Below are 26,235 nucleotides of genomic sequence, written 5' to 3'. Positions count from 1 at the left end.
AGACCCAACAGGGTAAAGCACACTATTTACAGAGGGGATATCAGTTATTTAAAACCTTTCTTCAAACGTTACCATTTGATTCAATCATCATAAATGCATGTTTACTGGTTTCTTTAGTGGAAGTAATTGCTAATTAATAGTCTCATTTAAATGTAATAAAACTTTTCTGCTGGTAAGAAAAGCCCCTCTGAGATACGGTATGTGGTCCGGCTTTCACTGCTTTTACAGCAGTGTATGACATCACGTCCCAGTAGGTTGGTGTGAAACCTTGTTTTCATTATCAACATACTGTCCTCACGGAGGTAATGAATTTTAGATTATAATAACCAACTCTGTAAATATAATGACTTTTCTCGTAGGAAAAGAAAGAAATTATTAGATATGAGAGAATGGGCAAATGCTGAAATCTGATTGTGATGTTAAATAACATTTAAAATCAGCAATACAATCTGACATGAACGGTCCCATAAATGTTGCTTCTTATGTTCAAATAACATTTAAAAAAGCATTTATTTCAGGTTAGTCCAGCCAATGCACATGTTGTAGTCCCAATTGCCTCTTGAGATCAGGTGAGTGAGGTTTCACGCACATGCATATGTTTATATATATATATATATATATATATATACACACAGGTAAAATTTGAAAAATATGAATATCGTGCAAAAGTTCATTTATTTTAGTAATTCAACTTAAAAGGTGACACTAATATATTATATAGACTCATTACATGCAATGTAAGTGTCACGGGTATGGTGCGGATGAAGACAGGCAGAGGCCCAAAGTTCCAATTCAAACTTTTACTATAATAAAACTTAAACAAAACTGGTACAGGCAAGGGTAACACTCTCCATACACAATGACATCCAAACATTGACCGACAACTGAAGGGTGAAAGACAGGAACTTAAATACACAGATGACAACGAGTGACGACAGGTGAAGACAATGAAGGGTGATTAACTGATTAACTAGACAGGTGAAGAAAATGAACTAATGAAAATGACGACAGAGAGGAAGAAAAACACTGAATGAGAAAAAACAACCTAAAAGTCCATGGACACAACAGAAAACACATTAACAATGTGACAGAACCCCCCCCTCCCCCCAGGCGCGTCCTCGCGCCGTAAAACATCCAAAGGGGTGGGAGGGTGGGCGCCCTGGAGGCTGATGGACAGGTGGCCGATCTGGAGCAGGAAGCCTCCAGGGCGGAGCAGGATGAGAGCCTTCGCCGCTGGTCCCGTCCAGCCCAGAGCCTTCGCCGCCGGTCCCGTCCAGCCCAGTGCCTTCGCCGCTGGTCCCGTCCAGCCCAGGACCGCCTTCGCCGCTGGCCCCGGTCAGCTCAGAGCCCTCTTCGCCGCTGGTCCAGTCCAGTGCGGACCTCCCCAAGAAAATTTTGGGGGGGGGCAATAAGTCCTCTGAGGGGATCGTGGAGGCCCTGCCGACACGGTCGCCATGGCCGCCCGAAGGGTCCTCACCGCCATGGCCGCCCGAAGGGTCCTCACCGCCATGGCCGCCCGAAGGGTCCTCACCGCCATGGCCGCCCGAAGGGTCCTCACCGCCATGGCCGCCCGAAGGGTCCTCACCGCCATGGCCGCCCGAAGGGTCCTCACCGCCATGGCCGCCCGAAGGGTCCTCACCGCCATGGCCGCCCGAAGGGTCCTCACCGCCATGGCCGCCCGAAGGGTCCTCACCGCCATGGCCGCCCGAAGGGTCCTCACCGCCATGGCCGCCCGAAGGGTCCTCACCGCCATGGCCGCCCGAAGGGTCCTCACCACCGTGGCCGCCCGAAGGGTCGTCTCCGCCGTGGCCGCCCGAAGGGTCCTCACCACCATGGACGCCTGAGGGTCCGTCTGCTCCGCCATGGCCACGCCCTCATCCTGCTCCGCCCTGCCCACCTGCACGTCCTGCTCCGCCCTGGAGGCTTCCTGCTCCAGATCGGCCACCTGTTCATCAGCCTCCAGGGCGCCCACCCTCCCACCCCTTTGGATGTTTTACGGCGCGAGGACGCGCCTGGGGGGAGGGGGGGGGTTCTGTCACATTGTTAATGTGTTTTCTGTTGTGTCCATGGACTTTTAGGTTGTTTTTCTCATTCAGTGTTTTTTCCTCATCTCTGTCGTCATTTTCATTAGTTCATTTTCGTCACCTGTTTAGTTAATTAGTCATTGTTAATCATCATCATCATCACCTGTCGTCACTCGTTGTCATCTGTGTATTTAAGTTCCTGTCTTTCACCCTTCAGTTGTCGGTCAATGCTAATGCTTATGCTTATGTTTGTATATGTTACTGTGTGTGAGTGTTACCCTTCAGCCTGTACCAGCTTTTTGTAAGTTTATTCTAGTAAAAGTTTGTTTTGGAGTATTGTACCCGTCTGCCTGTCTTCATCCGCACCATACCCGTGACAGTAAGATATTTCAAGCCTTTATTTGTTATAATTTTGATGATTATATATATGTATGTATGTATGTATTGTAGTGGCTATTTTATGATATTCACTGATCTTTAGTAAAATATAGATGATTCAAAGAATGTCACATGTGTGACTCTCACTTGTTAGTGTGAGAAGATTCTGTTTATGTACCTGGGAAGGCAGAAGGGAGAGACACTCCAGAGAACAGACGAACGAGGACCTCTGACCTAGATGTCAGAAGGCCATTTGGTGAAGGAGGGCTTAGGAGTTGGCTCTAGTGACGAATCGAAACTAGTGTTATGGCTTCCTTGTCTATGGAAAACCACTGAATGGAAAACTACTGTGGGAGGAGGGCTCTGAAGAAGAAGACCTTGAATCTTAGATAAAAGCTGGTTCAGTCTGTCTGGGGGTGTGTCACTCTTCTGCACAGGGTAACAGCTGTGTATTAGACTGCTCCTTCTTGCAAGAATAAATACTTCTATTTTATAATTTGACTCTGAGTCTCCCTTACGCAGTGATGTTTGTTTGATGAATTTTTGCCACAACAGTATGTATGTATGTATGTATGTATGTATGTATGTATGTATGTATGTATGTATATATATATATATATATATATATATATATATATATATAAATTCATACTGGTATCATGGTTTCCAAAAAAATTGTTTTCAACATTGATACTAATAAGAAATGTTTTTGAGCAGCAAATTAGCATATTATAATGATTTCTGAAGGAACATGTGACACCGAAGACTGGAGTAATGATGCTGAACATTCAGCTTTGCCATCACAGGAATAAATCTTAAAATATATTAAAATAAAAAAACAGTTCTATTAAATATTTCAAAACATTACTGTATTTTGATCAAATAAATGCAGTTTTGAACATAAGATGATCAAAACATTTAAAAAAACATACATGAATCTTACAGTGTACATAATCACTATGAAGATTAAAACGGTCTTCGCATGTGTTCCACAAGAAAAATAAAAGCAAACAGGTTTGGAAATACATTTTTATTTTCAGGGGAACTATTCCTCTATGTGAGGTCCCACTGAAATGTCACAGCTAAAGGTTGTGTGAGGAGATTGTATCAATACCTGGCAGGCATGTGCTAGGGCAGGCTGTCCATTCACTGAAAGGAGTCACAATGCAATCTTTTCTACAGGGCAGTAAACAGGGTTGAAGGGTGTCCGGTCGGGCAGATTCTGGACACCTATGACACAGACACATGGAGAACAGAAAGAAGGAAAAAAAAAAAATCAAGATCAGTGATAAGCTGTCTTAACTCACACTGCAGTTGCTCTGTCCTTGACCTTTTACCATGGGTGCAGATATCATCTGTGCTGGTCCTATGTGCAGGTTGATTTACTGTACCCCACAAACCCAGACATTATCATGTACAGATACAACACAGTTCCAATGACACTATCTGTGTAACAGAAGATCACGACCACACTGTAGGGGAAGCTGATGTAATATTTATTGCATCTTACCAGCAGAGGCTGCAGCTGATTGTATCTGAGTGAGTATACGGTAAAGGTGAGTTATTTCGGTATGAGTGACGGCAAGCGAGACGCTACGTGAGCCTTTATATTCCTTAAGAGAGAGATAAAGAGAGATTCCCCTCACAGCTCGCTATACTGTACTGTGGAATCTAATGGAAAGAGAGTTTATTACTCTGTGCTCTAAAATACTTTCTTCTGATCGGTCGATCACAGAGCTCGATGGTCATTTATTTTTATGATTTTGATTATACATAATGAGTGTATATTTGGCAAACAATTTCCAACATGTAAATAAGTATACACCATGATTTTTTTCCCCCAACATGTATGAATGGGTTTTTTGTTTTGTTGTTGTTGTTTTTGAAAGAAGTCTCTTATGCTAACCAAGGCTGCATTTTTTTTGATCAAAATTACAGTGATGTAATTCATAGCAAATTTCATAGTAATGTCATAGCAAAACAGTAATACTATGAAATATTATTAACATTTAAAACAACTCTTTGTATTCTATTTTAATATATTTTAAAAAGCAATTTATTCCTGTGATGGAAAGCCATTACTCCAGTCTTCAGGGTCACATGATCCTTCAGAAATCATTATAATATGCTGATCTGGTGCTCAATAAACACTTATCATCAATATGAATGTGGAAAAAAAAGGTGGTCTGATTGCTATTTTTGTGCAAGCATGATACAGTTTTTCAGAATTATTTGATGAATACCAAAGATGTTTTTTTTTTTTATCTTTAGTAACATTATAAATGAATTTACTGTCATTTTTGACCAATTTAATGCATCCTTGCTAAATGAACGTATTTAAAATCTCCTGAATCCAAACTTTTGAACAGTAGTGTATTAATTCAGTTAATAGATTGTGTAACATAATTTAACAAATAAAAATTAAACATTGAAATTGTTATTCAACAAAAAAAATTACATAACTTAAACTGTCTTCAGTGGAATAAGTAAGTATTTACTTTCCATTTGGTGTACTACTTTTTTTCCATAACAATGTACCAGTTTTAATGGCTCTCCTAGCACTCTCCGGTATCGGTTACTTATAAAACATTGAAAGAAATTCAACTCAAATCAATATTTCATGCACATTGATCTATTTGGTAAACAGCCGTGTATAGGAGGGAAAATGACATTCACCCTGGTGAATATATAAGGGATAATGTACAGACAGACGATCGTTTTCACACAAACAAACCCCTTCTGGTCGAAACAAGACCCATTATTTTGCGATAATGACTGGTTGACTGCACATGATCCCTTACATATGTACTAGGGTGCACGTCCTGCTGGACACGTGTATCCTTGTGAGTGCTAGTACTGTATGTGCATGCTTTTGTTTGAGAGCATGTTGCTCCATGGAGAATGTCCATCCCTGAAAGCTGGATTCTGGATTTCATTTCCCAGCATGCAGCAGCTCTAAAGAGAGGCGGCGGGACTCAGCAGGCCTCTACCAAATACAGGCTTTGGAGACCAGCAAACAGGACACATCAAAGCAGGGGACAAGAAAGAACAGAGCCATGAATCATCTTTCTCTCTCACTTTTGTGCTCTGTGGAGCAGAATGTCATTACGGAGGGCAATCACCCAAAGGCATTGATGCTACACAGCTTTAGGAGAGGAACAAAAGAGTGGGTGGAGGATAAGTGCAAGAAATCAGTAGAAAGAGGAGACATCACTGAAGACAACAGGTTGACACAAAACAAAGCGCATTTATGTTTTGTTCAGCTCAAAGGGATAGTTCACCCAAAAATGAAAATTCTGTCGTCATTTACTCATGTCGTTCCAAACCCGTAAGTCTTTCATTCATCTTCGAACACAAATTAAGATATTTTTGATGAAACCTGAGAGTTTTCTGTCCCTTCCATTGACAGCTACACAACTACCACTTTGAAGCTTCAAAAAGGTCATAAAGAGATCGTAAAAATAATACATATGAATTGATCGGTTCAGTCAGATTTTTTGAAGAGAAACGATTGCTTTGTATGATAAACATTTCACGAGTTCACACTTACAAATAAGTCTGATGGAATAAATGGTATGCATATTTGGCGTGCTGTCCGAGGAGAGGGCTCCGGGCTCGGTATTCGGCCCGAACCCAGAGTACTCCCCCCGTATTCCTGGCTGTAAAAGAGGAGCCAAGGGTGAGGGATGCTGGAAAACTGTCAAGGAATGTTAGGTGAGTTGACAGAATGGATATATATGCTTCTTGTCATGCTGATTAGGGTAGACGTAATTGTTTGATGACAAGTAATTTGGATTGGTTATCTGATTGTGCTCCTCCCGAACTTTGTTTATAAAACATCATTTAATTTAAGGTTTTATCCACATATAAACATTCATCAATGCACGAACCAATGAGGTTCATTCTCACGTGTAGCACGTTTGAGCTTCAGCAAGAACCAATGAGGTTCATTCTCACGTGTAGCACGCTTGAGCTTCAGCGAGAACCAATGAGGTTCATTCTCACGTGTTACGCAGCACGTTTGAGCTTCAGCAAGAACCAATGAGGTTCATTCTCACGTGTTACGCAGCATGTTTGAGCTTCAGCGAGAACCAATGAGGTTCATTCTCACGTGTTACGCAGCACGTTTGAGCTTCAGCAAGAACCAATGAGGTTCATTCTCACGTGTTACGCAGCATGTTTGAGCTTCAGCAAGAACCAATGAGGTTCATTCTCACGTGTTACGCAGCATGTTTGAGCTTCAGCAAGAACCAATGAGGTTCATTCTCACGTGTTACGCAGCATGTTTGAGCTTCAGCAAGAACCAATGAGGTTCATTCTCACGTGTTACGCAGCATGTTTGAGCTTCAGCGAGAACCAATGAGGTTCATTCTCACGTGTTACGCAGCATGTTTGAGCTTCAGCAAGAACCAATGAGGTTCATTCTCACGTGTTACGCAGCATGTTTGAGCTTCAGCGAGAACCAATGAGGTTCATTCTCACGTGTTACGCAGCATGTTTGAGCTTCAGCAAGAACCAATGAGGTTCATTCTCACGTGTTACGCAGCACGTTTGAGCTTCAGCAAGAACCAATGAGGTTCATTCTCACGTGTTACGCAGCATGTTTGAGCTTCAGCAAGAACCAATGAGGTTCATTCTCACGTGTTACGCAGCACGTTTGAGCTTCAGCGAGAACCAATGAGGTTCATTCTCACGTGTTACGCAGCATGTTTGAGCTTCAGCAAGAACCAATGAGGTTCATTCTCACGTGCAGCACGTTTGAGCTTCAGCGAGAACCAATGAGGTTCATTCTCACATGTTACGCAGCATGTTTGAGCTTCAGCGATGATAGATTTTGTATTTTCAGTCATCAGATTCATTTACATTGTGACTGTGTATCAGATGTAATCCTGCGTCTGTGTCTGCAAAGGTGTGTGCCAAATGGCCCATACAGATGAAAGGCCCATTCAGATGTATGGCCCACAGAAACTGATGGGTGTGAATGAATAAAAAGAATCAGCATTGCTCAGAGGGGATTAGCAAGTTAGATCGATCTCCTGTGGGAGGTTCTAACAGGTTTCTATTGTTTGTAGCCCATAGGCTATGTCTTCATGTATAAAGTTCTGTCTCACAAACAGAACTTTGGGTTAAGATTGTAACAGGGCGACATGATAACATCGCTGCTGAAGGACTGCTACACTACAAACCTTCAATAAATTCTTCTCCCCACAAGAACTCTGGTCAAGCTTACTTATTTTATGTATTGGAGAAATCTAATACATTGGCGAGCCACCCATACCACTGGTCGGCCAAATACAGCAAAATCTAACAGCGAGAACCAATGAGGTTCATTCTCACGTGCAGCACGTTTGAGCTTCAGCGAGAACCAATGAGGTTCATTCTCACGTGTTACGCAGCACGTTCGAGCTTCAGCGAGAACCAATGAGGTTCATTCTCACGTGTTACGCAGCACGTTTGAGCTTCAGCAAGAACCAATGAGGTTTGATCTTGCATGTCAAACAGGTCAAGCAGTCTGTTCATAATAAAACTATATATAATTCGTTATCATCATAATTCGCCAATCAATCAATATGGGGATGATTAGGAAGCCATGATGGACAGAGCCCATTGGGCAAATTTGGCCAGGATGCCGGGGATACACCCCTACTCTTTCTCTGAAGGAGTCAGGAGTCAGGACCTCGGTTTAACGTCTCATCCGAAGAACGGAACTTTTTATGTTCATCATACAAAACGATCGTGTCTCATCAGAAAAGTTGACTAAACCGCTCAATTCATATAAATTCGTTTTACAATATCTTAATGAATTATTTTAAGTGTCAAAGTGAAACAGAAACTGCCAATAGAGGGACAGAAATCTCTTAGATTTCGATCATTAAACATATTTTTGTATTTCGAAGATGAACAAAAGTCTAACGGGTTTGGAACGACATGAGGGTGAGTAAATAATGACAATCCTTTTTGTGTGAAATAACCCTTTAAAAGTTAATTGGATGGAGCATGCTTAAAGCTGTCATAAAAAACATTCATTCACAGGACAAAAGCAATATGAAACAACACACTTGTTGAATTCATAATTAAAGTAGATTTCCCTGAAAAGAGTAAACACTTTGACTAAATAGTGTTTTATAAGACATTACTCTGTTTGTGTCATCCCAACACAGAAATGAACCAATGATTTTCTTTTTTTTAGTTGGTGAGAGGTGTATAATGGTGTATAAATTACACTGCACCTGTAGGCAAATTAATTAGGCATATTGAAGAATTGTTAATAACGATTATTATTAATAATAAATACAACTATTTTTTAAACACTGTTCTATCATATTGCTGTTGTCGCAGTTTTAGAAAAAACAGTAAGTCAGTGCAGAAGTGCAGAAATGACTAATTTCCACTGTAACTATTCTGATTCAAATAGTTTATTATGCTATCTCTAGGCAAATTACTTAATAGATAATTGTAATGAACAAATATGTCATTAATTAATACAATCATTTTTATAAACACTGTTTAATCATATTGCTGTCGCCAGTTTTAGAAAATCAATAATTCCCCCAAGGTTGTGGATTAAATTGAATCCATTTATTTGAATGACAGTGGAGCGAGAGAGATGGCAGGAAATGATGTGGCAGTGGAGAGAGTGTGGAGAGCGGCAGTGGAGAGAGAAGACAGGAAATTATTTGGAATGAGGGGGAAATAGCTTGGAAATCAAGTTTGAACTTGCATCACCCACATTTCATTGGTCCAACAAACATAATATATCATCCTGCTCCACAAAACTGTACTTTCAAATTGCTGAGATCAGATCACATTTAATGTTGACAGACAAGTTGCATTATACCTATATGTAACCTGGTTTCTTTTCCTCTTTATGCAAGCGTATGAATATTAATAAAGAACAGGTCTAGCAGCAGAAATATAAACAAACATCTCCCTGTTGGGTCATTTCATATATCAGGATGTTTAAATAGCTCAGCCCTGCTGTTTTAAATAAAGCGGGGTTATCTGAACACACACCACGAAATATCAGCCGCTCTCATCTGATGACATGTTCTATATAACTGATGTTCTGTTCTGGAAGCCTCCAGCACATGCGGCAAGGCACAAGGGATATGATGTGTGTGTGACACAAACACATAAATTTACCCACACCATCAAACACATCCATGCCATATACAGTACACCCATTTGTGATTTATACTTCAGTATATCTGTGAGTGAGAGCGTGTGTGTGTCAACAGACCACTATAAACCAGACTGTGATTTGTTCTCTCCCGACTGTAAAGAAGCTTAGATTATTCATTGGTAAACACAACTGTATATGACACCGTTTTCTCCTTAACACACGTTATGCCTTTCAAGGTCTCGCAAATGGTCTCCCACTGTGAACTCAGAGCAGGGTTTACGCTGCCAAAAAATAAATAAATATATTATATCGGTAATGTGTATACTATATATATATATATATATATATATATATATATATATATATATGATACGTGTGTGTATAAAATTGTCTTTATCAGTATGCTTGTCTTGATTCCAGTAAATGTCTAAACACCCCTAAATCCAGATACATTGACTTGAGAAGTACAAATGTGTAATACATCAATATTTGTTTTCAGAATATAAGTTGTTAGAGTAAATGCTTGAAAAATATATATATACAGTAGTGGCCAAAAGTGATCTCTGACCTAGAAAAATCTTCAACATATATTTAAATATGGTTACATTTTTTTTTTAAGTTTTATTTTTGATAATGCAATGAAACATACAAAATGCTGTGGACATAATTTTTGCCAGGCTGTCATTTTCCAAAATTATGAAAACATATTAGAATAAGAGAGAACAAACAAAATACACTGTATATATAAAAAAAAGTTGCTGCCATACATTTGTGGGTACAATCACATTGGATGTTTAAATCATTTCAACTTAAATAACATTAAACTGACTTAAAAATTAGAATTGCTTAACTTATTAAAGCAATGTAATAATGTTCTCATAATTTATCGATCATAGTTTACAGTGTATTAATAACTGCTTATGTTGTAGTCAATGTATGCTTTTTCTTGTGAGCTTTTTGAAAGCATTTTTTTGCAAAGTAAAATAAAACCTAGCTGTAGTTTACCTTTTTTTCCCAAATATTTTTTTTCAGATAAATACCTTAAACAAGTTTAGTGTTTTGTTCTTCCCTCATATTATATATATATATATATATATATATATATATATATATATATATATATATATATATATATATATATATATACATATACATACATATATACACACACACACATATATATATATATTTTTAAGTTTTATGTTTTTTTTTTATGGTTTAATCGAACCCGTTGGGTCATTAAAAACAAATATCACTTCTATAGGCATAATTTTTGACCACTATATATATATCATCAATTGTGAGTCTTATGCAATTATGACTCTCCTGTGTGAGGTTGCTGCCTGTGGATAGTGTTTCATAATGACCATTTATCAATTCAATGATGAATTTAAAGCGGTCCTAGAAGGTTGCTGATGTACAGTAGGCACAGAGCCACTCTTAAAATAGTATGCATTAAAATTTGCTTCTCATGTACAGTAAATGCATCTTGTTTTAAATATAGATATATTAGATATTTTCACAAAAAAAGAGAAAAACCAGCATGTTTCCAGACAGCACCCCTCCCAAAACCGAGGTAAAGCCGAAACCTATAACCAGGCCAGTGAAATACGCCAGCCCATAAACTCACTTTACGTTGGTGTCATTAATATAACAGAAAGAAATGGATAAACGACTGCATTATTTATGAGCCTCTTTTCCTGATGCACAACACAATATCTTCTCCATGCAATGCAATAGAACATTTTATCTTACCCAAAGCGCCATTACACCACTCCCACAGGAAACATTTATCAAGGAAAGACCTGGGGCAACATGAACCTCTCATAGAGGAAACAGAGAGAAAAAGTCCAGCCTGCACTCAGAGCCACGCACAGCACAAGAATGAGAATATTGACAGACTCAATGTATAAGATACGGCTTAAGCAAATGTAAACCAAGCGACCTTCCCTTGTGAAAAGGTCAGGGAAATGCGAACATCTCATGAGAACAGCTTTCAGTACTATACATATATGTTGTGCTGTACGTCTCATTCATGCAGTGTAAATGTGATGTTTGAATGGAAAACTATTAAAGGTCCTGTTCTTCGTGATCCCATTTTTTTTTTACTTTAGCTAGTGTGTATTGTTGCTGTTAGAGCATAAATAATACCTGTAAAATTATAAAGCTCAAAGTTCAAGGCCAAGCGAGATATTTTATTTAACAGAAGTACCCTTTCAAAGCCTACAGCGAACAGCCGGTTTGGACTATTTTTATTTTTTTTGGCCGGTTTGGACTACATCCCTCTACATCCTGCTTTAATGACGTCACTAGAACAGTTTTTTGACTAACCTCCGCACACAGGAATACACAAAAAAAGGAGGCGTGGTCTTGTTGCGCTCCTACAGAGAAGAGGAAGAGTTAAGTTTGTAGAGTGTTTGTCGCCATTTCGTCGAGACGCTGTTATTTTCATCCCGGAGTCAAATCACCTTTCTTTGGCCATGTTAACAATAACACTGAGCCATTCATCTCCACGGTATGGTTAGAGGCGTGACCTTTCCGGGCAACGTGCGCTAAGCTGCTGTCGAATCACAACACTGGAACCGCTGGTACAATCAGAACTCGTTACGTATTTCTGAAGGAGGGACTTCATAGAACAAGGAAGTCATCAGCTCGTTTTTAGGACAGTGAAAACAGCGGTATACAGATAAGTACATTTTGTGAAAAAAACTGTTTTTTTTTACACGCGAAACATGAATATTGTCACATTGTTAATGTGTTTTCTGTTGTGTCCATGGACTTTTAGGTTGTTTTTTCTCATTCAGTGTTTTTCTTCCTCTCTGTCGTCATTTTCATTAGTTCATTTTCATCACCTGTCTAGTTAATCAGTTAATCACCCTTCATTGTCTTCACCTGTCGTCACTCGTTGTCATCTGTGTATTTAAGTTCCTGTCTTTCACCCTTCAGTGGTCGGTCAATGTTTGATTATGTTACAGTGTATCGTGAGTGTTTCCGTTTTGTGTAAGCTTTATTATAGTAAAAGTTTGAATTGGAGCTTTGTGCCTTTGCCTTTGTCTTCATCCGCACCATACCCGTGACAGATTGACCGACCCCCCTAAAAATGGACGAATGGGTAAAAATTTTCGTCCTGGCCAAGGAGAGCCAAGATCTCCCAGCCTTTGCCCATGGAGGGTCGTTTGAGGGAACCCGTCTGGCCAGATTTCGCGGGACCCGTGGAGGCCGCAGTAGAGGCGGTGGTCGAGATGGACCCCGACACCATTCTCCGCTTTGGTCCCTCTTCGACCCTGGACGGTTGACGTCCAGCTCCAAGCCGCCTGCACCGCTGGTCCCGTCCAGCCCAGAGCTTCCTGCGCCAGAGCCCGCTGATCCTGCGCCAGAGGCCGCTGATCCTGCGCCAGAGCCTGCTGATCCTGCGCCAGAGCCCGCTGATCCTGCGCCAGAGCCTGCTGATCCTGCGCCAGAGCCCGCTGATCCTGCGCCAGAGCCCGCTGATCCTGCGCCAGAGGCCGCTGATCCTGCGCCAGAGCCCTCATCACTGCCCAGCACAGAGCCCTCATCGCTGCCCAGCACAGAGCCCTCATCGCTGCCCAGCACAGAGCCCTCATCGCTGCCCAGCACAGAGCCCTCATCGCTGCCCAGCACAGAGCCCTCATCGCTGCCCAGCACAGAGCCCTCATCGCTGCCCAGCACAGAGCCCTCATCGCTGCCCAGCACAGAGCCCTCATCGCTGCCCAGCACAGAGCCCTCATCGCTGCCCAGCACAGAGCCCTCATCGCTGCCCAGCACAGAGCCCTCATCGCTGCCCAGCACAGAGCCCTCATCGCTGCCCAGCACAGAGCCCTCATCGCTGCCCAGCACAGAGCCCTCATCGCTGCCCAGCACAGAGCCCTCATCGCTGCCCAGCACAGAGCCCTCATCGCTGCCCAGCACAGAGCTTCCTGCACCGCTGGTCCCGTCCAGCCCTGAGCTTCCTGCACCGCTGGTTCCGTCCAGTCCAGAGCTTCCTGTACCGCTGGTCCCGTCCAGCCCAGAGCTTCCTGCACCGCTGGTCCCGTCCAGCCCAGAGCTTCCTGCACCGCTGGTCCCGTCCAGCCCAGAGCTTCCTGCACCGCTGGTCCCGTCCAGCCCAGAGCTTCCTGCACCGCTGGTCCCGTCCAGCCCAGAGCCTTCGCCGCTGGTCCCGTCCAGCCCAGAGCCTTCGCCGCTGGTCCCGTCCAGCCCAGAGCCTTCGCCGCTGGTCCCGTCCAGCCCAGAGCCTTCGCCGCCGGTCCCGTCCAGCCCAGAGCCTTCGCCGCCGGTCCCGTCCAGCCCAGTGCCTTCGCCGCTGGTCCCGTCCAGCCCAGGACCGCCTTCGCCGCTGGCCCCGGTCAGCTCAGAGCCCTCTTCGCCGCTGGTCCAGTCCAGTGCTGACCTCCCCAAGAAAATTTTGGGGGGGGGCAATAAGTCCTCTGAGGGGATCGTGGAGGCCCTTCCGACACGGTCGCCATGGCCGCCCGAAGGGTCCTCACCGCCATGGTCGCCCGAAGGGTCCTCACCGCCATGGCCGCCCGAAGGGTCCTCACCGCCATGGCCGCCCGAAGGGTCCTCACCGCCATGGCCGCCCGAAGGGTCCTCACCGCCATGGCCGCCCGAAGGGTCCTCACCGCCATGGCCGCCCGAAGGGTCCTCACCGCCATGGCCGCCCGAAGGGTCCTCACCGCCATGGCCGCCCGAAGGGTCCTCACCGCCATGGCCGCCCGAAGGGTCCTCACCGCCATGGCCGCCCGAAGGGTCCTCACCGCCATGGCCGCCCGAAGGGTCCTCACCGCCATGGACGCCTGAGGGTCCGTCTGCTCCGCCATGGCCACGCCCTCATCCTGCTCCGCCCTGGCCACCTGCACGTCCTGCTCCGCCCTGGAGGCTTCCTGCTCCAGATCGGCCACCTGTCCATCAGCCTCCAGGGCGCCCACCCTCCCACCCCTTTGGATGTTTTACGGCGCGAGGACGCGCCTGGGGGGAGGGGGGGGTTCTGTCACATTGTTAATGTGTTTTCTGTTGTGTCCATGGACTTTTAGGTTGTTTTTTCTCATTCAGTGTTTTTCTTCCTCTCTGTCGTCATTTTCATTAGTTCATTTTCATCACCTGTCTAGTTAATCAGTTAATCACCCTTCATTGTCTTCACCTGTCGTCACTCGTTGTCATCTGTGTATTTAAGTTCCTGTCTTTCACCCTTCAGTGGTCGGTCAATGTTTGATTATGTTACAGTGTATCGTGAGTGTTTCCGTTTTGTGTAAGCTTTATTATAGTAAAAGTTTGAATTGGAGCTTTGTGCCTTTGCCTTTGTCTTCATCCGCACCATACCCGTGACAAATATGTTATATTGCACACAATCAAAGCTTCAAAAACACAGGAAAACGGGACCTTTAAAGCTGCATTTCAGGATTGTGTGATTGTATAGCAGAATGCCTCAAAGACGCATCCCAAAGCAGAAGTGTCTAATAATATCTACTTTAATTTAGCGCTCCGATCAAACTAAATGTACAAATATTAACAAAAGCTAGCAGAGGGAAATATTTCTCTCTGGGAAGTTCATTATTCACCAAATACGGTTGTCCTGATATAATGTACTTGTATTTAAAAATATACATCTAGGAGAGAAAAATGCTGACAATGTTTTATAGACAAAGCTATAAAAATTAATGACCCCATAAAGGAAACATTATAAAACTCCGAAAACATTCTGAATCGGCACATATTTGATGAGGTATTTGAGTGCATTTGATAAGGCTGTATATACTTATATTGGTGGTTGTTCACACAGCACATAAATCCTAGTAAAGATTGGATACATTTGTTCAGACAGTGCAGTCAATATATAGTATATCTATATTGGTTGCTGTAGTAACAACAATGTCAACAGACATAACAGAGTAATAGCCATGAGCACCACCTCATTTTACCCATTCATATATATGGCGTGTTCAAAACTGTTCGCTTGTTTGATTATTCAAACATATTGAATGGCATGTGAGTGTAAATGAGAGTAACTCACATCAATGTAACACAACACTGCACTTTGTGTATGATATTACAGCCACGCCGTGAAATCTGATCTGACTCTACCGAAATTAAATGCATTTCCAAAATCTTATTTGAAACAGATTTCAAATCACAAAATGATAGGACTTTGCTGCATGTCTGAACAAAGTGTGATTGCCTGCATCTGACAGGTAAAGTAAGTGCTCTATGGGATTTCATATTAAAAAGCAGTGATCACCAAAGATTAGTAAAAAAATAGCATTTAAACCTCATGCTATGAGCAGTGGTGGGAAATCTATGTGCTTTAATAATCTAACGTCCACAAAAGGCCACTGCAAACACTTTCAGTGTGGTGTGTGGAAATGCACAAATCCACAGATTATAAATTTCATACATAAAAATAAGGCACCTTTTGGGAATAACCGGCCCGACGCCCATTTTCATGCAGACCACTTTACGAATCTGCACCCCGACAGCACAGGTGGCCGTTCCGTTCCAGTAGCCGGTGCCATTTAGATTCATGGAGGAGTCTTCAATGCATGGTCCCCATGGCGACGCTTCCCAGTAGAACGTGATGCATGGATGATCGTTACACGTTCTCCACTCCTCCAGAGCAGTAGCAGCTGGACATGCCTTAGCTGAAATGAAAAAGATCATTAACTGCATTACAGATGGAAAACCCTCTCTTAAGTTTGCTTTAATGCTCCATAAAATGTTAACGAGCTACATGAGCACAAGAGGCATGAAGCCCACATCTACTGGGACATGTGAAGCGATGAAGATATGTGAATAGAAGAAAACGAATAAAACAATAAATAAAAAACTGTTCATAATGTAATTTCTGACCCACCAGTGTCAAATACAAATGTTTAAATAATGTCTCACTGATTAAATGAGACAAACAAAGTCTGGTTGCCTCAAACTAATGCTGTTGGGCTCCTCAATGCTGAAAGAGCCAATGTCACAGTGTTGTTATCATTAAACAAAAGTATTAACAACCTTTCTGTTCATTGAAATATGGTTGAAATACAATTGTAACATTAGATGAAATTAGAATAGACTCTTCCTTACATCTGTTATCAACCATGAAACTAAAATAAATATCAGCTTATCCGTATCCGCCAAATAGTTGATATTGATGCATCCCAAAACCTTCTTCCGTCATTTTACTGTACTTTGAAACATATTAAACCTGAAGCAAAATGCTGAATGTGTATTCCACGTGTGATGCAGGACCACCTTTGACACATTTTTTGTGTGGGATCAACCTCCAAAATTACTTCTGCACTTTCTATAATTAAAAGTAATTCCTACTCCATCTGCCCTTGAAGCTAATGACATTGTATTGACATTCAGCCTTTCTCCATAACACAGGGACTCATTATGAGTGTAACGTAGACCAGCTGAATATTAATAAGGGCTTGTCTGATTAATGACACTCTGTGGATGGTGTGTAGAGGTTGGGGCTTTATTTCCATTTTCCAGATGCATGGAGATACGTGTATGTAAGAGCATGTATCTTACTCAGGATGTACGTATGTATGCGTGTGTGTGTGTGTGTGTGCGCGGCTGCAGAGGGGGCGGGAGTAGTCTCTAGACTAAGCTATATTTAAGTCTTAATTACACAGCTCTTTTTGTCATTCCAGAAGGACTGTGTGTGATTGGAAAAGCCCACAGCTGTATGTAGGCAGACAGAAAAATGAGACCCTGTGAACACATTTTTATCACGGCTCCTCTGAAACAAATATACCGAATGCAAAATTGCTCCTCCACTCACAAAAACAAACTGATTAATGGTGTCATGTCACCCTCAGAGTGATATTAGGAGTAAATTACTTCCCTCGTCAAATCAATATTACGGCATTAAATGATCTGTTTGTTTATTTAAATTTTATAAACATTTTTTTATTATAATAGATGGGAATGTGCAGTGAGACTGGAACACAGTGGGGATGAAAGAGGTTAGGAAATGATACATGCAGGCCAGAGGCACCACACCATGGAATTTTTCAGACATTTGTAATAAACATTATCATATCATTTCTGTGAAAGGTGAAAGTCAACTGACCTTCTCCTGGTAAGCCCAATATGGTTCGTGTGCGGCTTTGTCTGCCCTCTGAGTTTTTACTGGAGCAGCTGTGGGAGCAGGAGGACCAATCAGACCATGAGCTGAGCACACAGTCACCTGAACACGCCATCACACAGGACACCTCTTTAGGGGGCGACTCATCTTCACAGAGCTCCTCAGGAACAAGCTGCCCTGTTCAGTGGAACATAAGACGACTTGTAATGTCACCATCATTACTTGGTGTTGATAGATATCAAGGGAGGTTATTGTTGTTGTTTCAAAACGTGCACATTTGCCCATTTCTTTACTGAATAGAAAAAAAAGAATTACTGGCCATTGTGAGCATTCAATATTACAAAATATGACAGACAGACAGACAGATAGAGACAGACAGACAGATATACATCAAGATAGATAGATAGACAGACAGACATAAAGATAGATAGATAGACAGACAGACAGACATCAAGATAGATAGATAGACAGACAGACAGACAGACAGACAGACAGACAGACAGACAGACAGACAGACAGACAGACAGACAGACAGACATCAAGATAGATAGATAGATAGATAGATAGACATAAAGATAGATAGACAGACAGACAGACATCAAGATAGATAGATAGATAGATAGATAGATAGATAGATAGATAGATAGATAGATAGACAAAGATAGATAGGTAGATAGATCCATAAATAATATTAATAACAAAAAGATAAAACAAATACAGAAATGGCAGAAAAATGTAACAACCACAAACCCAAGGTAACTTTACAAGACAGAAATCCAATGTGTTTTTGTGCATTGAGGTGAAATAAGCCATTCAATGAAACAGTCCCATAACTCAGCGTTACAAGAGTAAATCCTGATTATTGTGAGGTCCCTATTATAAATCTGCTCATATTCACTGCTTTCATCTTTTTTTAATGCATCTTTGATGAAGACTAAGTGGTTTTTATCTCCAAATAAGAGATCAACAGTTGTGATTCATCAGCCTTTTTGTGCTCAATCACAGAAATGGGAAACATGAAAATAGAGGGGGCAATTTAGATTTCATTATGATGAACACACCCAAGTTCTGAACACTAATACTTTCATGACGCTCCAAACCCTCACAATCAAGTCTGTCAAAGCAACGGCTGCACATCACATTGCAGCGATAATGCCAATCAGTTTCTCTATACAAATCGTCTGCTCTTCGATCTTCAAACAAATGAACCAAATGAAATATTTGCTTTGTGTGTTGCCACTGATTTTACTAATGACTGCTTGATCAGATGGGCAGAATATGTTTCCTTTCGCCTGCAGGGTGGAAGAGATTTGAACAGGAAAAAGTATTCGAAAGAATGAACCAAAGGCCATTTAATTTATTGGATGCCAGTGAGCTATCAAAAGACAGAAGCGAAAGAGAGCTGGGCTGTCTGCTGAGGTTAGTGAGAGGAAAACTCTCATTTCATGCATGAAAGAGAGACATTAATCCTTCCATTCACTTCTCTAGGATTACACAAAACTTCCCTTTAACGATTAAACCCTAAAAAACATCCACAACAAACAGGCGTATTACGGTACATCCTTCTTATGTGCCACCATAACGGATCAATTTCCTGAAAAAAAAAAAAAAAACACTGAATGAGTGAAGAACTTCAACGGTCAATCCGAGGCATCACTATTCCTCTTGAACTCTGTCATTCACTTTCAAACATGAGTTAAGCAATAACAACCCTGGGGCAGATTTTTTATCTATGTATTTCCCCCCTGCTGTAACTGCATCCATGTCAAGAGGCTAAGAATGTAAGAATGTAATATGGGTGATGTTCTTGATCCAATGAGGCATAGATGGGAGATATTCCCTAAAGCGAGTCTCCAGCCCTCCGCCTCCAACCTTTAGCACCAGGCTTCTTGAGTCATCAAAGCAGAGAGGCTGGCGAGGAGGGACTGTAGGCATGTTCTTGGCAATCAAATTGCTCTTGCAAAACACTGCAGGCGACCACGTGACCCAGACTTCAATGAGTTTGAAGATAACTGTTGCGTACACGAGGTGGAGGACCCCTGAGCGCAATTTAAACTGTAGACAGAACCGGAAACTTCCATTCATCTACACTGAAGTCTCTACACCATGAAATGCGGTTTTAAAAAAGAGGTATTTGGTCTATTCTTGACACTGACATCAGGGATCCAAAATATTGAAGAGATTTATTGACCCCTTGAAATGAGTGCATTAGCATTTCAACAGGCTCCTGCAATGCAGAGAACTATCAAGAAAGAAAGGCAGACTACCTGCATTCAATAAATTGAGCACTACCATTCAAAAATTTGGGGTCAGTAATATTTTTTTAAATGTCTGTTATGCTCACTAAGAATGCATTTATTTGATCACAAATATTGTGGGAAAGAAAGTCTATTTTAATGTTTTAAAATGTAAATTATTCCTGTGATGGCAAAGCAGATTTTTTACTCAAGTCTTCAGTCACATGATCCTTCAGAAATCATTCTAACATGCTGATTTGGTGTTCAAGAAACATTTCTTATTATCATCAATATTTTTTTGTGGAAACCGCGATAAATTTACATATTTTTTAGGGTAATTTTATGGATTCTTTGATGAATAGAAAGTTGTCTTTACTGCCAACTTTTGATCAATTTAATGCATCCTCACTAAATAAAAGTATTAATTTCTTTAAAAAACAAAACAAAAAACACTAAGTACATGGCTGATTCTACAATTAAGGAAACATTTCGGAAGAAAAAAAGGTAGTTTTATAATAACTTGAAATATTTGGTCTTTTAAATGAGCTTTTCCCTTTTTATTAATAGTTTTGAAATGTAAAATGTATCTGATTGTGCTTATTTTGGACTTTTTAAATACCAATATTTAATTTGTGTTTATACTAAAAACAAATCAGTTATTTTAATGTTTATACTTTTAAAGCTAATTGACTGCCATTGAACTTGTGTTTGCAAATCTGAGACTTTTTCAATAAAAGTCATTAGCATCAATACATTATAAAGATCCACATCATCACACATAACACCAATTTTTACTTGAAGGTAGATTTTTACTCAAGGACATTTGAGGAAGCGTCATTTTTCAATATTTAAAGTTGTTAAAACTGCCCCTAATTGAAGAATCACCCATTATGAAAATATCCAATGAAGCATAAAGCACAATTAATTCTGCTGTTAATGCATACCATATAATGTAATGTCCATCCTGGTCCAGAAGCTGGTTGACCAATGCAGTCACTGGGCTTCAAATCAAACACAATAGCTACTGTATATTACGGAGCTATGGTATATATCGGCCTTTTCAGCTGGAACGTCATATTCCCATAAAGTTAGAGATAATGTATACTGCAGAACTTTGTACAACAAAACATTCAGTGGTATAAATGGCGATGAGTGACAGAAAGTTCACAAAAAGCTCCAGAGAAAGAAAATAGCAGGAATTATACTGCAAAAATGAGAGTTCAAGAGTCAGAAATAAAAACCAAGCAGTATTCATTTTAACCAACTGTGCAGGGCTGTTATTCTCGTCTTCTGAATAATGCACAAACTGTAATTCCATAACAGGTGCTTGGCAATTTGAACACCCAATTGTAATAAGTTAAATTGCAGAAAGAATAATGCCAGAGCTCCAAATAACATCACTGACTTACGGGTCATATTGCAGTCATCAAATGATTCCAGCTTCCCACCTCCCTAAATCAATCCACTTTCCCTCTGTGTTATAATATATCAGAAATAATTGTGAAAGTTTGAAAGGAACACTTTGCCCCAGGAGGGCCGGATGAAAATGTGCATGCAGATTGCAGAAATTAACCTTAACAGCCCACACGGAGAGCAAAAAGCCCTGGAAGGGCCACATCTTCCTGGCTGAAATCTCTTTGGCTCACTTGCGTTTAAGAGGAAAGAAGAATAAATAAATCAAATAGTGCTGCTTGTGAGCACCCCTTAATCTGTGTACCATTTCATGCTACGCTGTTCACAACGTACAAAACCCTCCACACAAAAATGAAAGAGAGTAGGAGGGAAAGAGATCAAGAGAACAACCCCTTGATTTGCCTGCAAGCACAGACATAAAACTATTTTGTGGACTATTATTTAAAAAAAAAACAAAAAAAAACATGGCATCTAAAAAGAAACAAAAAACCCTTTGATTTAACCCCGCATTCAATTTTGAACAGAGCTGAAACCAAGTCATAATTGGAAGCTATAACGAAAGTAACATGAGACCTTCTCAGTGAACACCTGATGGATGAAAGTTGGGCAGATTCATCATTCATTTTTCAGAGTCAAGGACAAACCCATTCATTTAATAGCTTACAGGGGATTAGTCTTTTTACAGTCTAAGAGAGCTGAAATTAATTACCAGAAATATGATACAAGCTCTTTAAATCATTCAAACTCTGAATCAAAATGTGTGCACCATTAGCAGCACTAACAGGGGCGTGGCTAAAAAGGAGTCCACACAGAAGATGAGTACAATTCATTTTTACTTTAGATTAGACATTCTATTGGAAGCTAGCTTCAGCGTAACACACGCTCAGACCGATTTCAGTCAAATGAGGCAGTCTGTGCGGATGTTTTAAAGACTATCAGCATATATGTATTCCTCTTCTTGTTGAACGAGAACTTAACTTAAAACAAATATAAAAAAACATTTAAAACGGGGACACAGCTTTTTTTATCACGACTAATTTTGCCCTTTCCACAGTTATTCTTCTGTTGAAAATGGAAAAAAATAAGTTGCGGCAGGGATGTATCTAGTACAAAGGAATTGTCGAGTAGGAGTTTTGATTTCATTAGTGTGTTAGCCTGATGAGTTGCGATGTCAGCGCTGAAATGTGAAGTTCAAATGTTGACATTAGTGGTGGATCCTGATATTCAGCATTGTTTCCTCCTGCACAGCTCTCCCATGCAGTCCACTCTCAATTTCAATGAGGATATCGAAAAATTCAATGCATTAAAATGCTCCGTATAAAACCACTGCCACAAAGCTGCAAATTGGTTCTGTTAAAAACGATTATAGGGCCACAAAGAAAAATGTATGAAAAAAAAAACCATTGTGTGTACTGTATGTGTCAGTGCTTTGTAACCAACTCAACACTGTTTTCGAAAACTAAGTCCAAGTAGTATTTTACACATTTAAAATAACGTTTTCCTCATATTTACTTTTGTGCATGACACATATCCAAATGGCAACCCATAAAGTCCTGCAAGGATGACACATTTTTAGACCAACCCAGTAAGCATCACCCTGGATCACTCAGAAAATAAGCTCTGTGACGGATAAAAGTATGATTCTTACAGGTTTTGTTCATCCAAATAATCTTTACAAATGAAGACAACTTTTATGAATTTTGGAGTCTGGCAAAATGAGTCGAAATGAGCAAATTTTCACAAATTAGTTATTGTTATTTTTACATTCTCTATTAAAAAAAAACTTAATTTGTTGGAATGACTGAGAATGACAGTCATTGACGAATTGAGAGTGACGGAAATCCATTTGTTGGAATGACCTGTTTGAAGTCAATAGAGTCAGCACTTTAAACTCTTTTCAAACTTCTGATTGTACTATTTAATACATTTAAAACCCACAAGTTTGAAAGTTTGAGTTAGAAAAGTTTGCAAGAGTGCGAGTATAAACATAACGAGACTAGTGAGTAGATGAGTTGTCCTGTTTGCCGAGATGTCGTTTAATGTCCCAGACAACATAGTAGTCCCATTTAGTCACTTGTTACCACAGTAAAAGCTTTAAAAAATCATGAGTGGGGTATCACTGATGTATTTAAAGGTACTATAAGCGATGTCACGTGTTTTTTAGGCCAAAATATTTTTTGTCACATACAGCAAACATCTCCTCACTATCCGCTAGCTGCCTGTCCCCTGAACACACTGTAAAAAAAAACGGTCTCTGTAGAGAACCCAGGCTCCACAAATGGCAACAAAAACAAACTGGGCCAACCCGCACCACAAAACATAACAAACAGTGTTCCAGCCAATCACCGACCAGCAGGGTTTGGGGGGTTAGTGTGCCTACACATGAAGGGGGGTGTGGAGGAGAGAGAAGCATGAAGAGGGAAGTTAGAATTATATTCTTTAAGTTTGATATGGCCGACACACGACCAAAGAGACAACGTTCCGATGAACAAATAGCAAAGAGGTAAAAGGATAAGGAACGCGCGAAGTCCCGAATTTAAATTAGAAAAGCCTTCGAAAGGTGGAGAGAACTCCGCCGGCAGAGGAGCTTCCAATCCGACATCCAGGTAGCTCTGTTTTTGCTGGACAGGTGGGTAAATCCATTTTTTTGTTTTTCTAAATGGACGTTCATGTTCTCCTAACCAACACGATATAATTAGCTAGAGCTATGCAGTCAGCGCTAACTTTAATGAATACAACATATAGGTTTCTAGCAGCTAGCGATCGATCTCTATTGTAAATGATCAAGCAAACTCACAGTAGGGCGACAGCTTGTGTGAATGATTGTATTCACCCACTGTTTGTTATGAATTTGAATGTTCATTTATAGGCTATTGACAACTTTGATTAAATTTGTTTATGATGGAGCCGTTGTTTATGCTCACTGGGAAACGAAGCGAGGGGGAGGAGACGGGATGAGGAGGAGGGAGGGTCTACCTAGCCTCCGTTTTGTTTGACAATACTTTGAACGTCAACAAGAAGTGACGTCACCCAGCATCGCTTAGAGCACCTTTAATGTTGTAGAATAAAATGTGAAAATATCTTGAGGTTATGTTAACCACCTTATTTCAAGCATTTAACAAAAAAACTTTTGACTTTGGGATGATGGCACCAAAAGTCTAAAAATGATAACTCATTTCTGGGATTTAGGACTTATTCCTGCAACAATCTGATTTTCCAAATGACCCATCTTTAGACGAAAAGGTTGTCTGGCCCCAAATTCGCGCCACAGAAATTGGCACGTGGCACTGCTCAGATAAACAGAAAGACTGAAAGCCTCATAGAGCTTTTTATTTTTTTTTACACTGCTGTCTTCGCACATTAAGTAGGTAGTGCTTTAAAATAAAATACATTACCCTACCTTTAAAGATTATGCGGTTTAGAATTAAGTGACAAGATCTGACTACACTGTTAAAAATGAACAATTTTCTTTTCTGTTCCAGCTCAGTCACTCACACCACTTAGTATTCATTGACACATCAAGAAAACATAAATATTAATGCTGAAAGGTCCATGTAAACACTGAATCCTCATTATCAACAGAGGTGTGTACAAACATCGGCTGCTTATGCAGTGCAGTATACCAGAGAGAATCATGGATATAGAGCGGGAATGAGGAACGGATAACCCAACTGTCAGATCTCCGTATGGGGCAGACCTTACTCTGCATCCTATCTGTCGCATTATATTAATATTTATATCAGCAACAACTAATGACACTCATAAAGGAATGCTGTACATGACTGAGAGTGTAATGCAAATGAATCATGTAAACAAATACAAAAAGAGAAAATAATGTTGAGATATCATACAGAGAAATGTCAAATGTGATCATCACCCATAACAGACTGAAGATTGAATGTTACACTTAGAGATATCGAAATTATGACCTTTAGAGAATGGGAATAAAAAATAACCCTGGAAGACATCCAATTGGTGGAACGTGTCACCTCGCACAACCTTTGTCTGAGTAAACACACAACACAAAGGTCAGGGAGACAGAGGACAGCTGTCATTTTAATACAAACAACAACCTATGCTTGAAATGAAAAGTGACACATGTCAGTTTTCTCAATTCTTAATGTGATGTGATGCCACAGATGCAAATTTATATATAAATATACAGTCATGTGAATAAGAAAGAACACCCTGTTGAATTCTATGTTTTTACGTATCATGAGGGACATAATAAAAAATCCTCTGGTCTTTGGCAGGTCTTACAATTAGGTAAATACAACATCAGATGGACAACAACACATGACATATTACACCGTGTCACTATTTATTTAACAAAAACTAGGCCAAAATGGAGAAGCCATGTGTGACAAACTAAGTACACCCTAACTGCTTCCATAGGAATTAAGAGGGTAGCAGTAAGCAGCAGTCAGACGCTGCTAATCAAATGATTTTGCTTTTATAGAGGTGATCACGTTGCTGATGATTAATTAATCAGAAGTTTTGGCAGTTTGCTGGTCTGAAGCATTCAGTGTGTGTTAACACAATGCCAAGGATGAAAGACATCAGCAATGATCTTATAGAGTATGTTTACACGACAACGATATGCTTAAAACGGGGACGTTTTTTCTTTGAGTTTTCTGCCTGCAGACATTGTCAAAACGATTCCCATTCACACAGATCCGCGAAATTCGACTAAAACGCTGTATTCTGCTCCAGGCGATGAAACACCATAGATCGAACACGTAATACATGTAAACACGTGTTTGCATGTATTACGAGACCATTTGAGACCATTTTCAAAAACTTGCACTGAAACCCGTTTTAAAAACGTCGCTGTCGTGTAAATGAATGGACAAAACGCATTATAAAGTTTTATGTTTTAGCAGAAAACGGTGTCATGTAAACAGCCCCTTAAGGAAGCAATTGTTGCTGCCATCAATCTGAGAAGGGTTTTATGTCAAT

At 40.7% G+C, this 26,235-nt stretch overlaps 1 protein-coding gene across 12 annotated transcripts in view; it reads right to left on the bottom strand.

Annotated features, from left to right (window-relative positions):
* thsd7ba (thrombospondin, type I, domain containing 7Ba) overlaps positions 1-26,235 on the bottom strand; it is a 305,630-nt gene that overhangs the window by 77,878 nt on the left and 201,517 nt on the right. For all 12 annotated transcript variants that reach the window (XR_013798191.1, XR_013798192.1, XR_013798193.1 and 9 more), the window contains 3 exons: positions 17,612-17,803; positions 15,953-16,181; positions 3,517-3,632 (listed from right to left, as the gene is read on the bottom strand). Coding sequence is in view for 8 of the 12 variants with exons in the window: in XM_079617501.1 (XP_079473627.1) it covers positions 3,517-3,632; positions 15,953-16,181; positions 17,612-17,803 (537 nt within the window). In the remaining 4 variants the exon portion in view is untranslated. The remainder of the gene's footprint in view (positions 1-3,516; positions 3,633-15,952; positions 16,182-17,611; positions 17,804-26,235) is intronic.

Source organism: Phoxinus phoxinus (genome assembly GCF_949152265.1).
Source record: "Phoxinus phoxinus genome assembly, chromosome: 7".
NCBI lineage: Eukaryota > Metazoa > Chordata > Actinopteri > Cypriniformes > Leuciscidae > Phoxinus > Phoxinus phoxinus.
The sequence above is the reverse complement of the archived record's forward strand: the minus strand, read 5'-3'. Positions and strand labels throughout refer to the sequence as shown.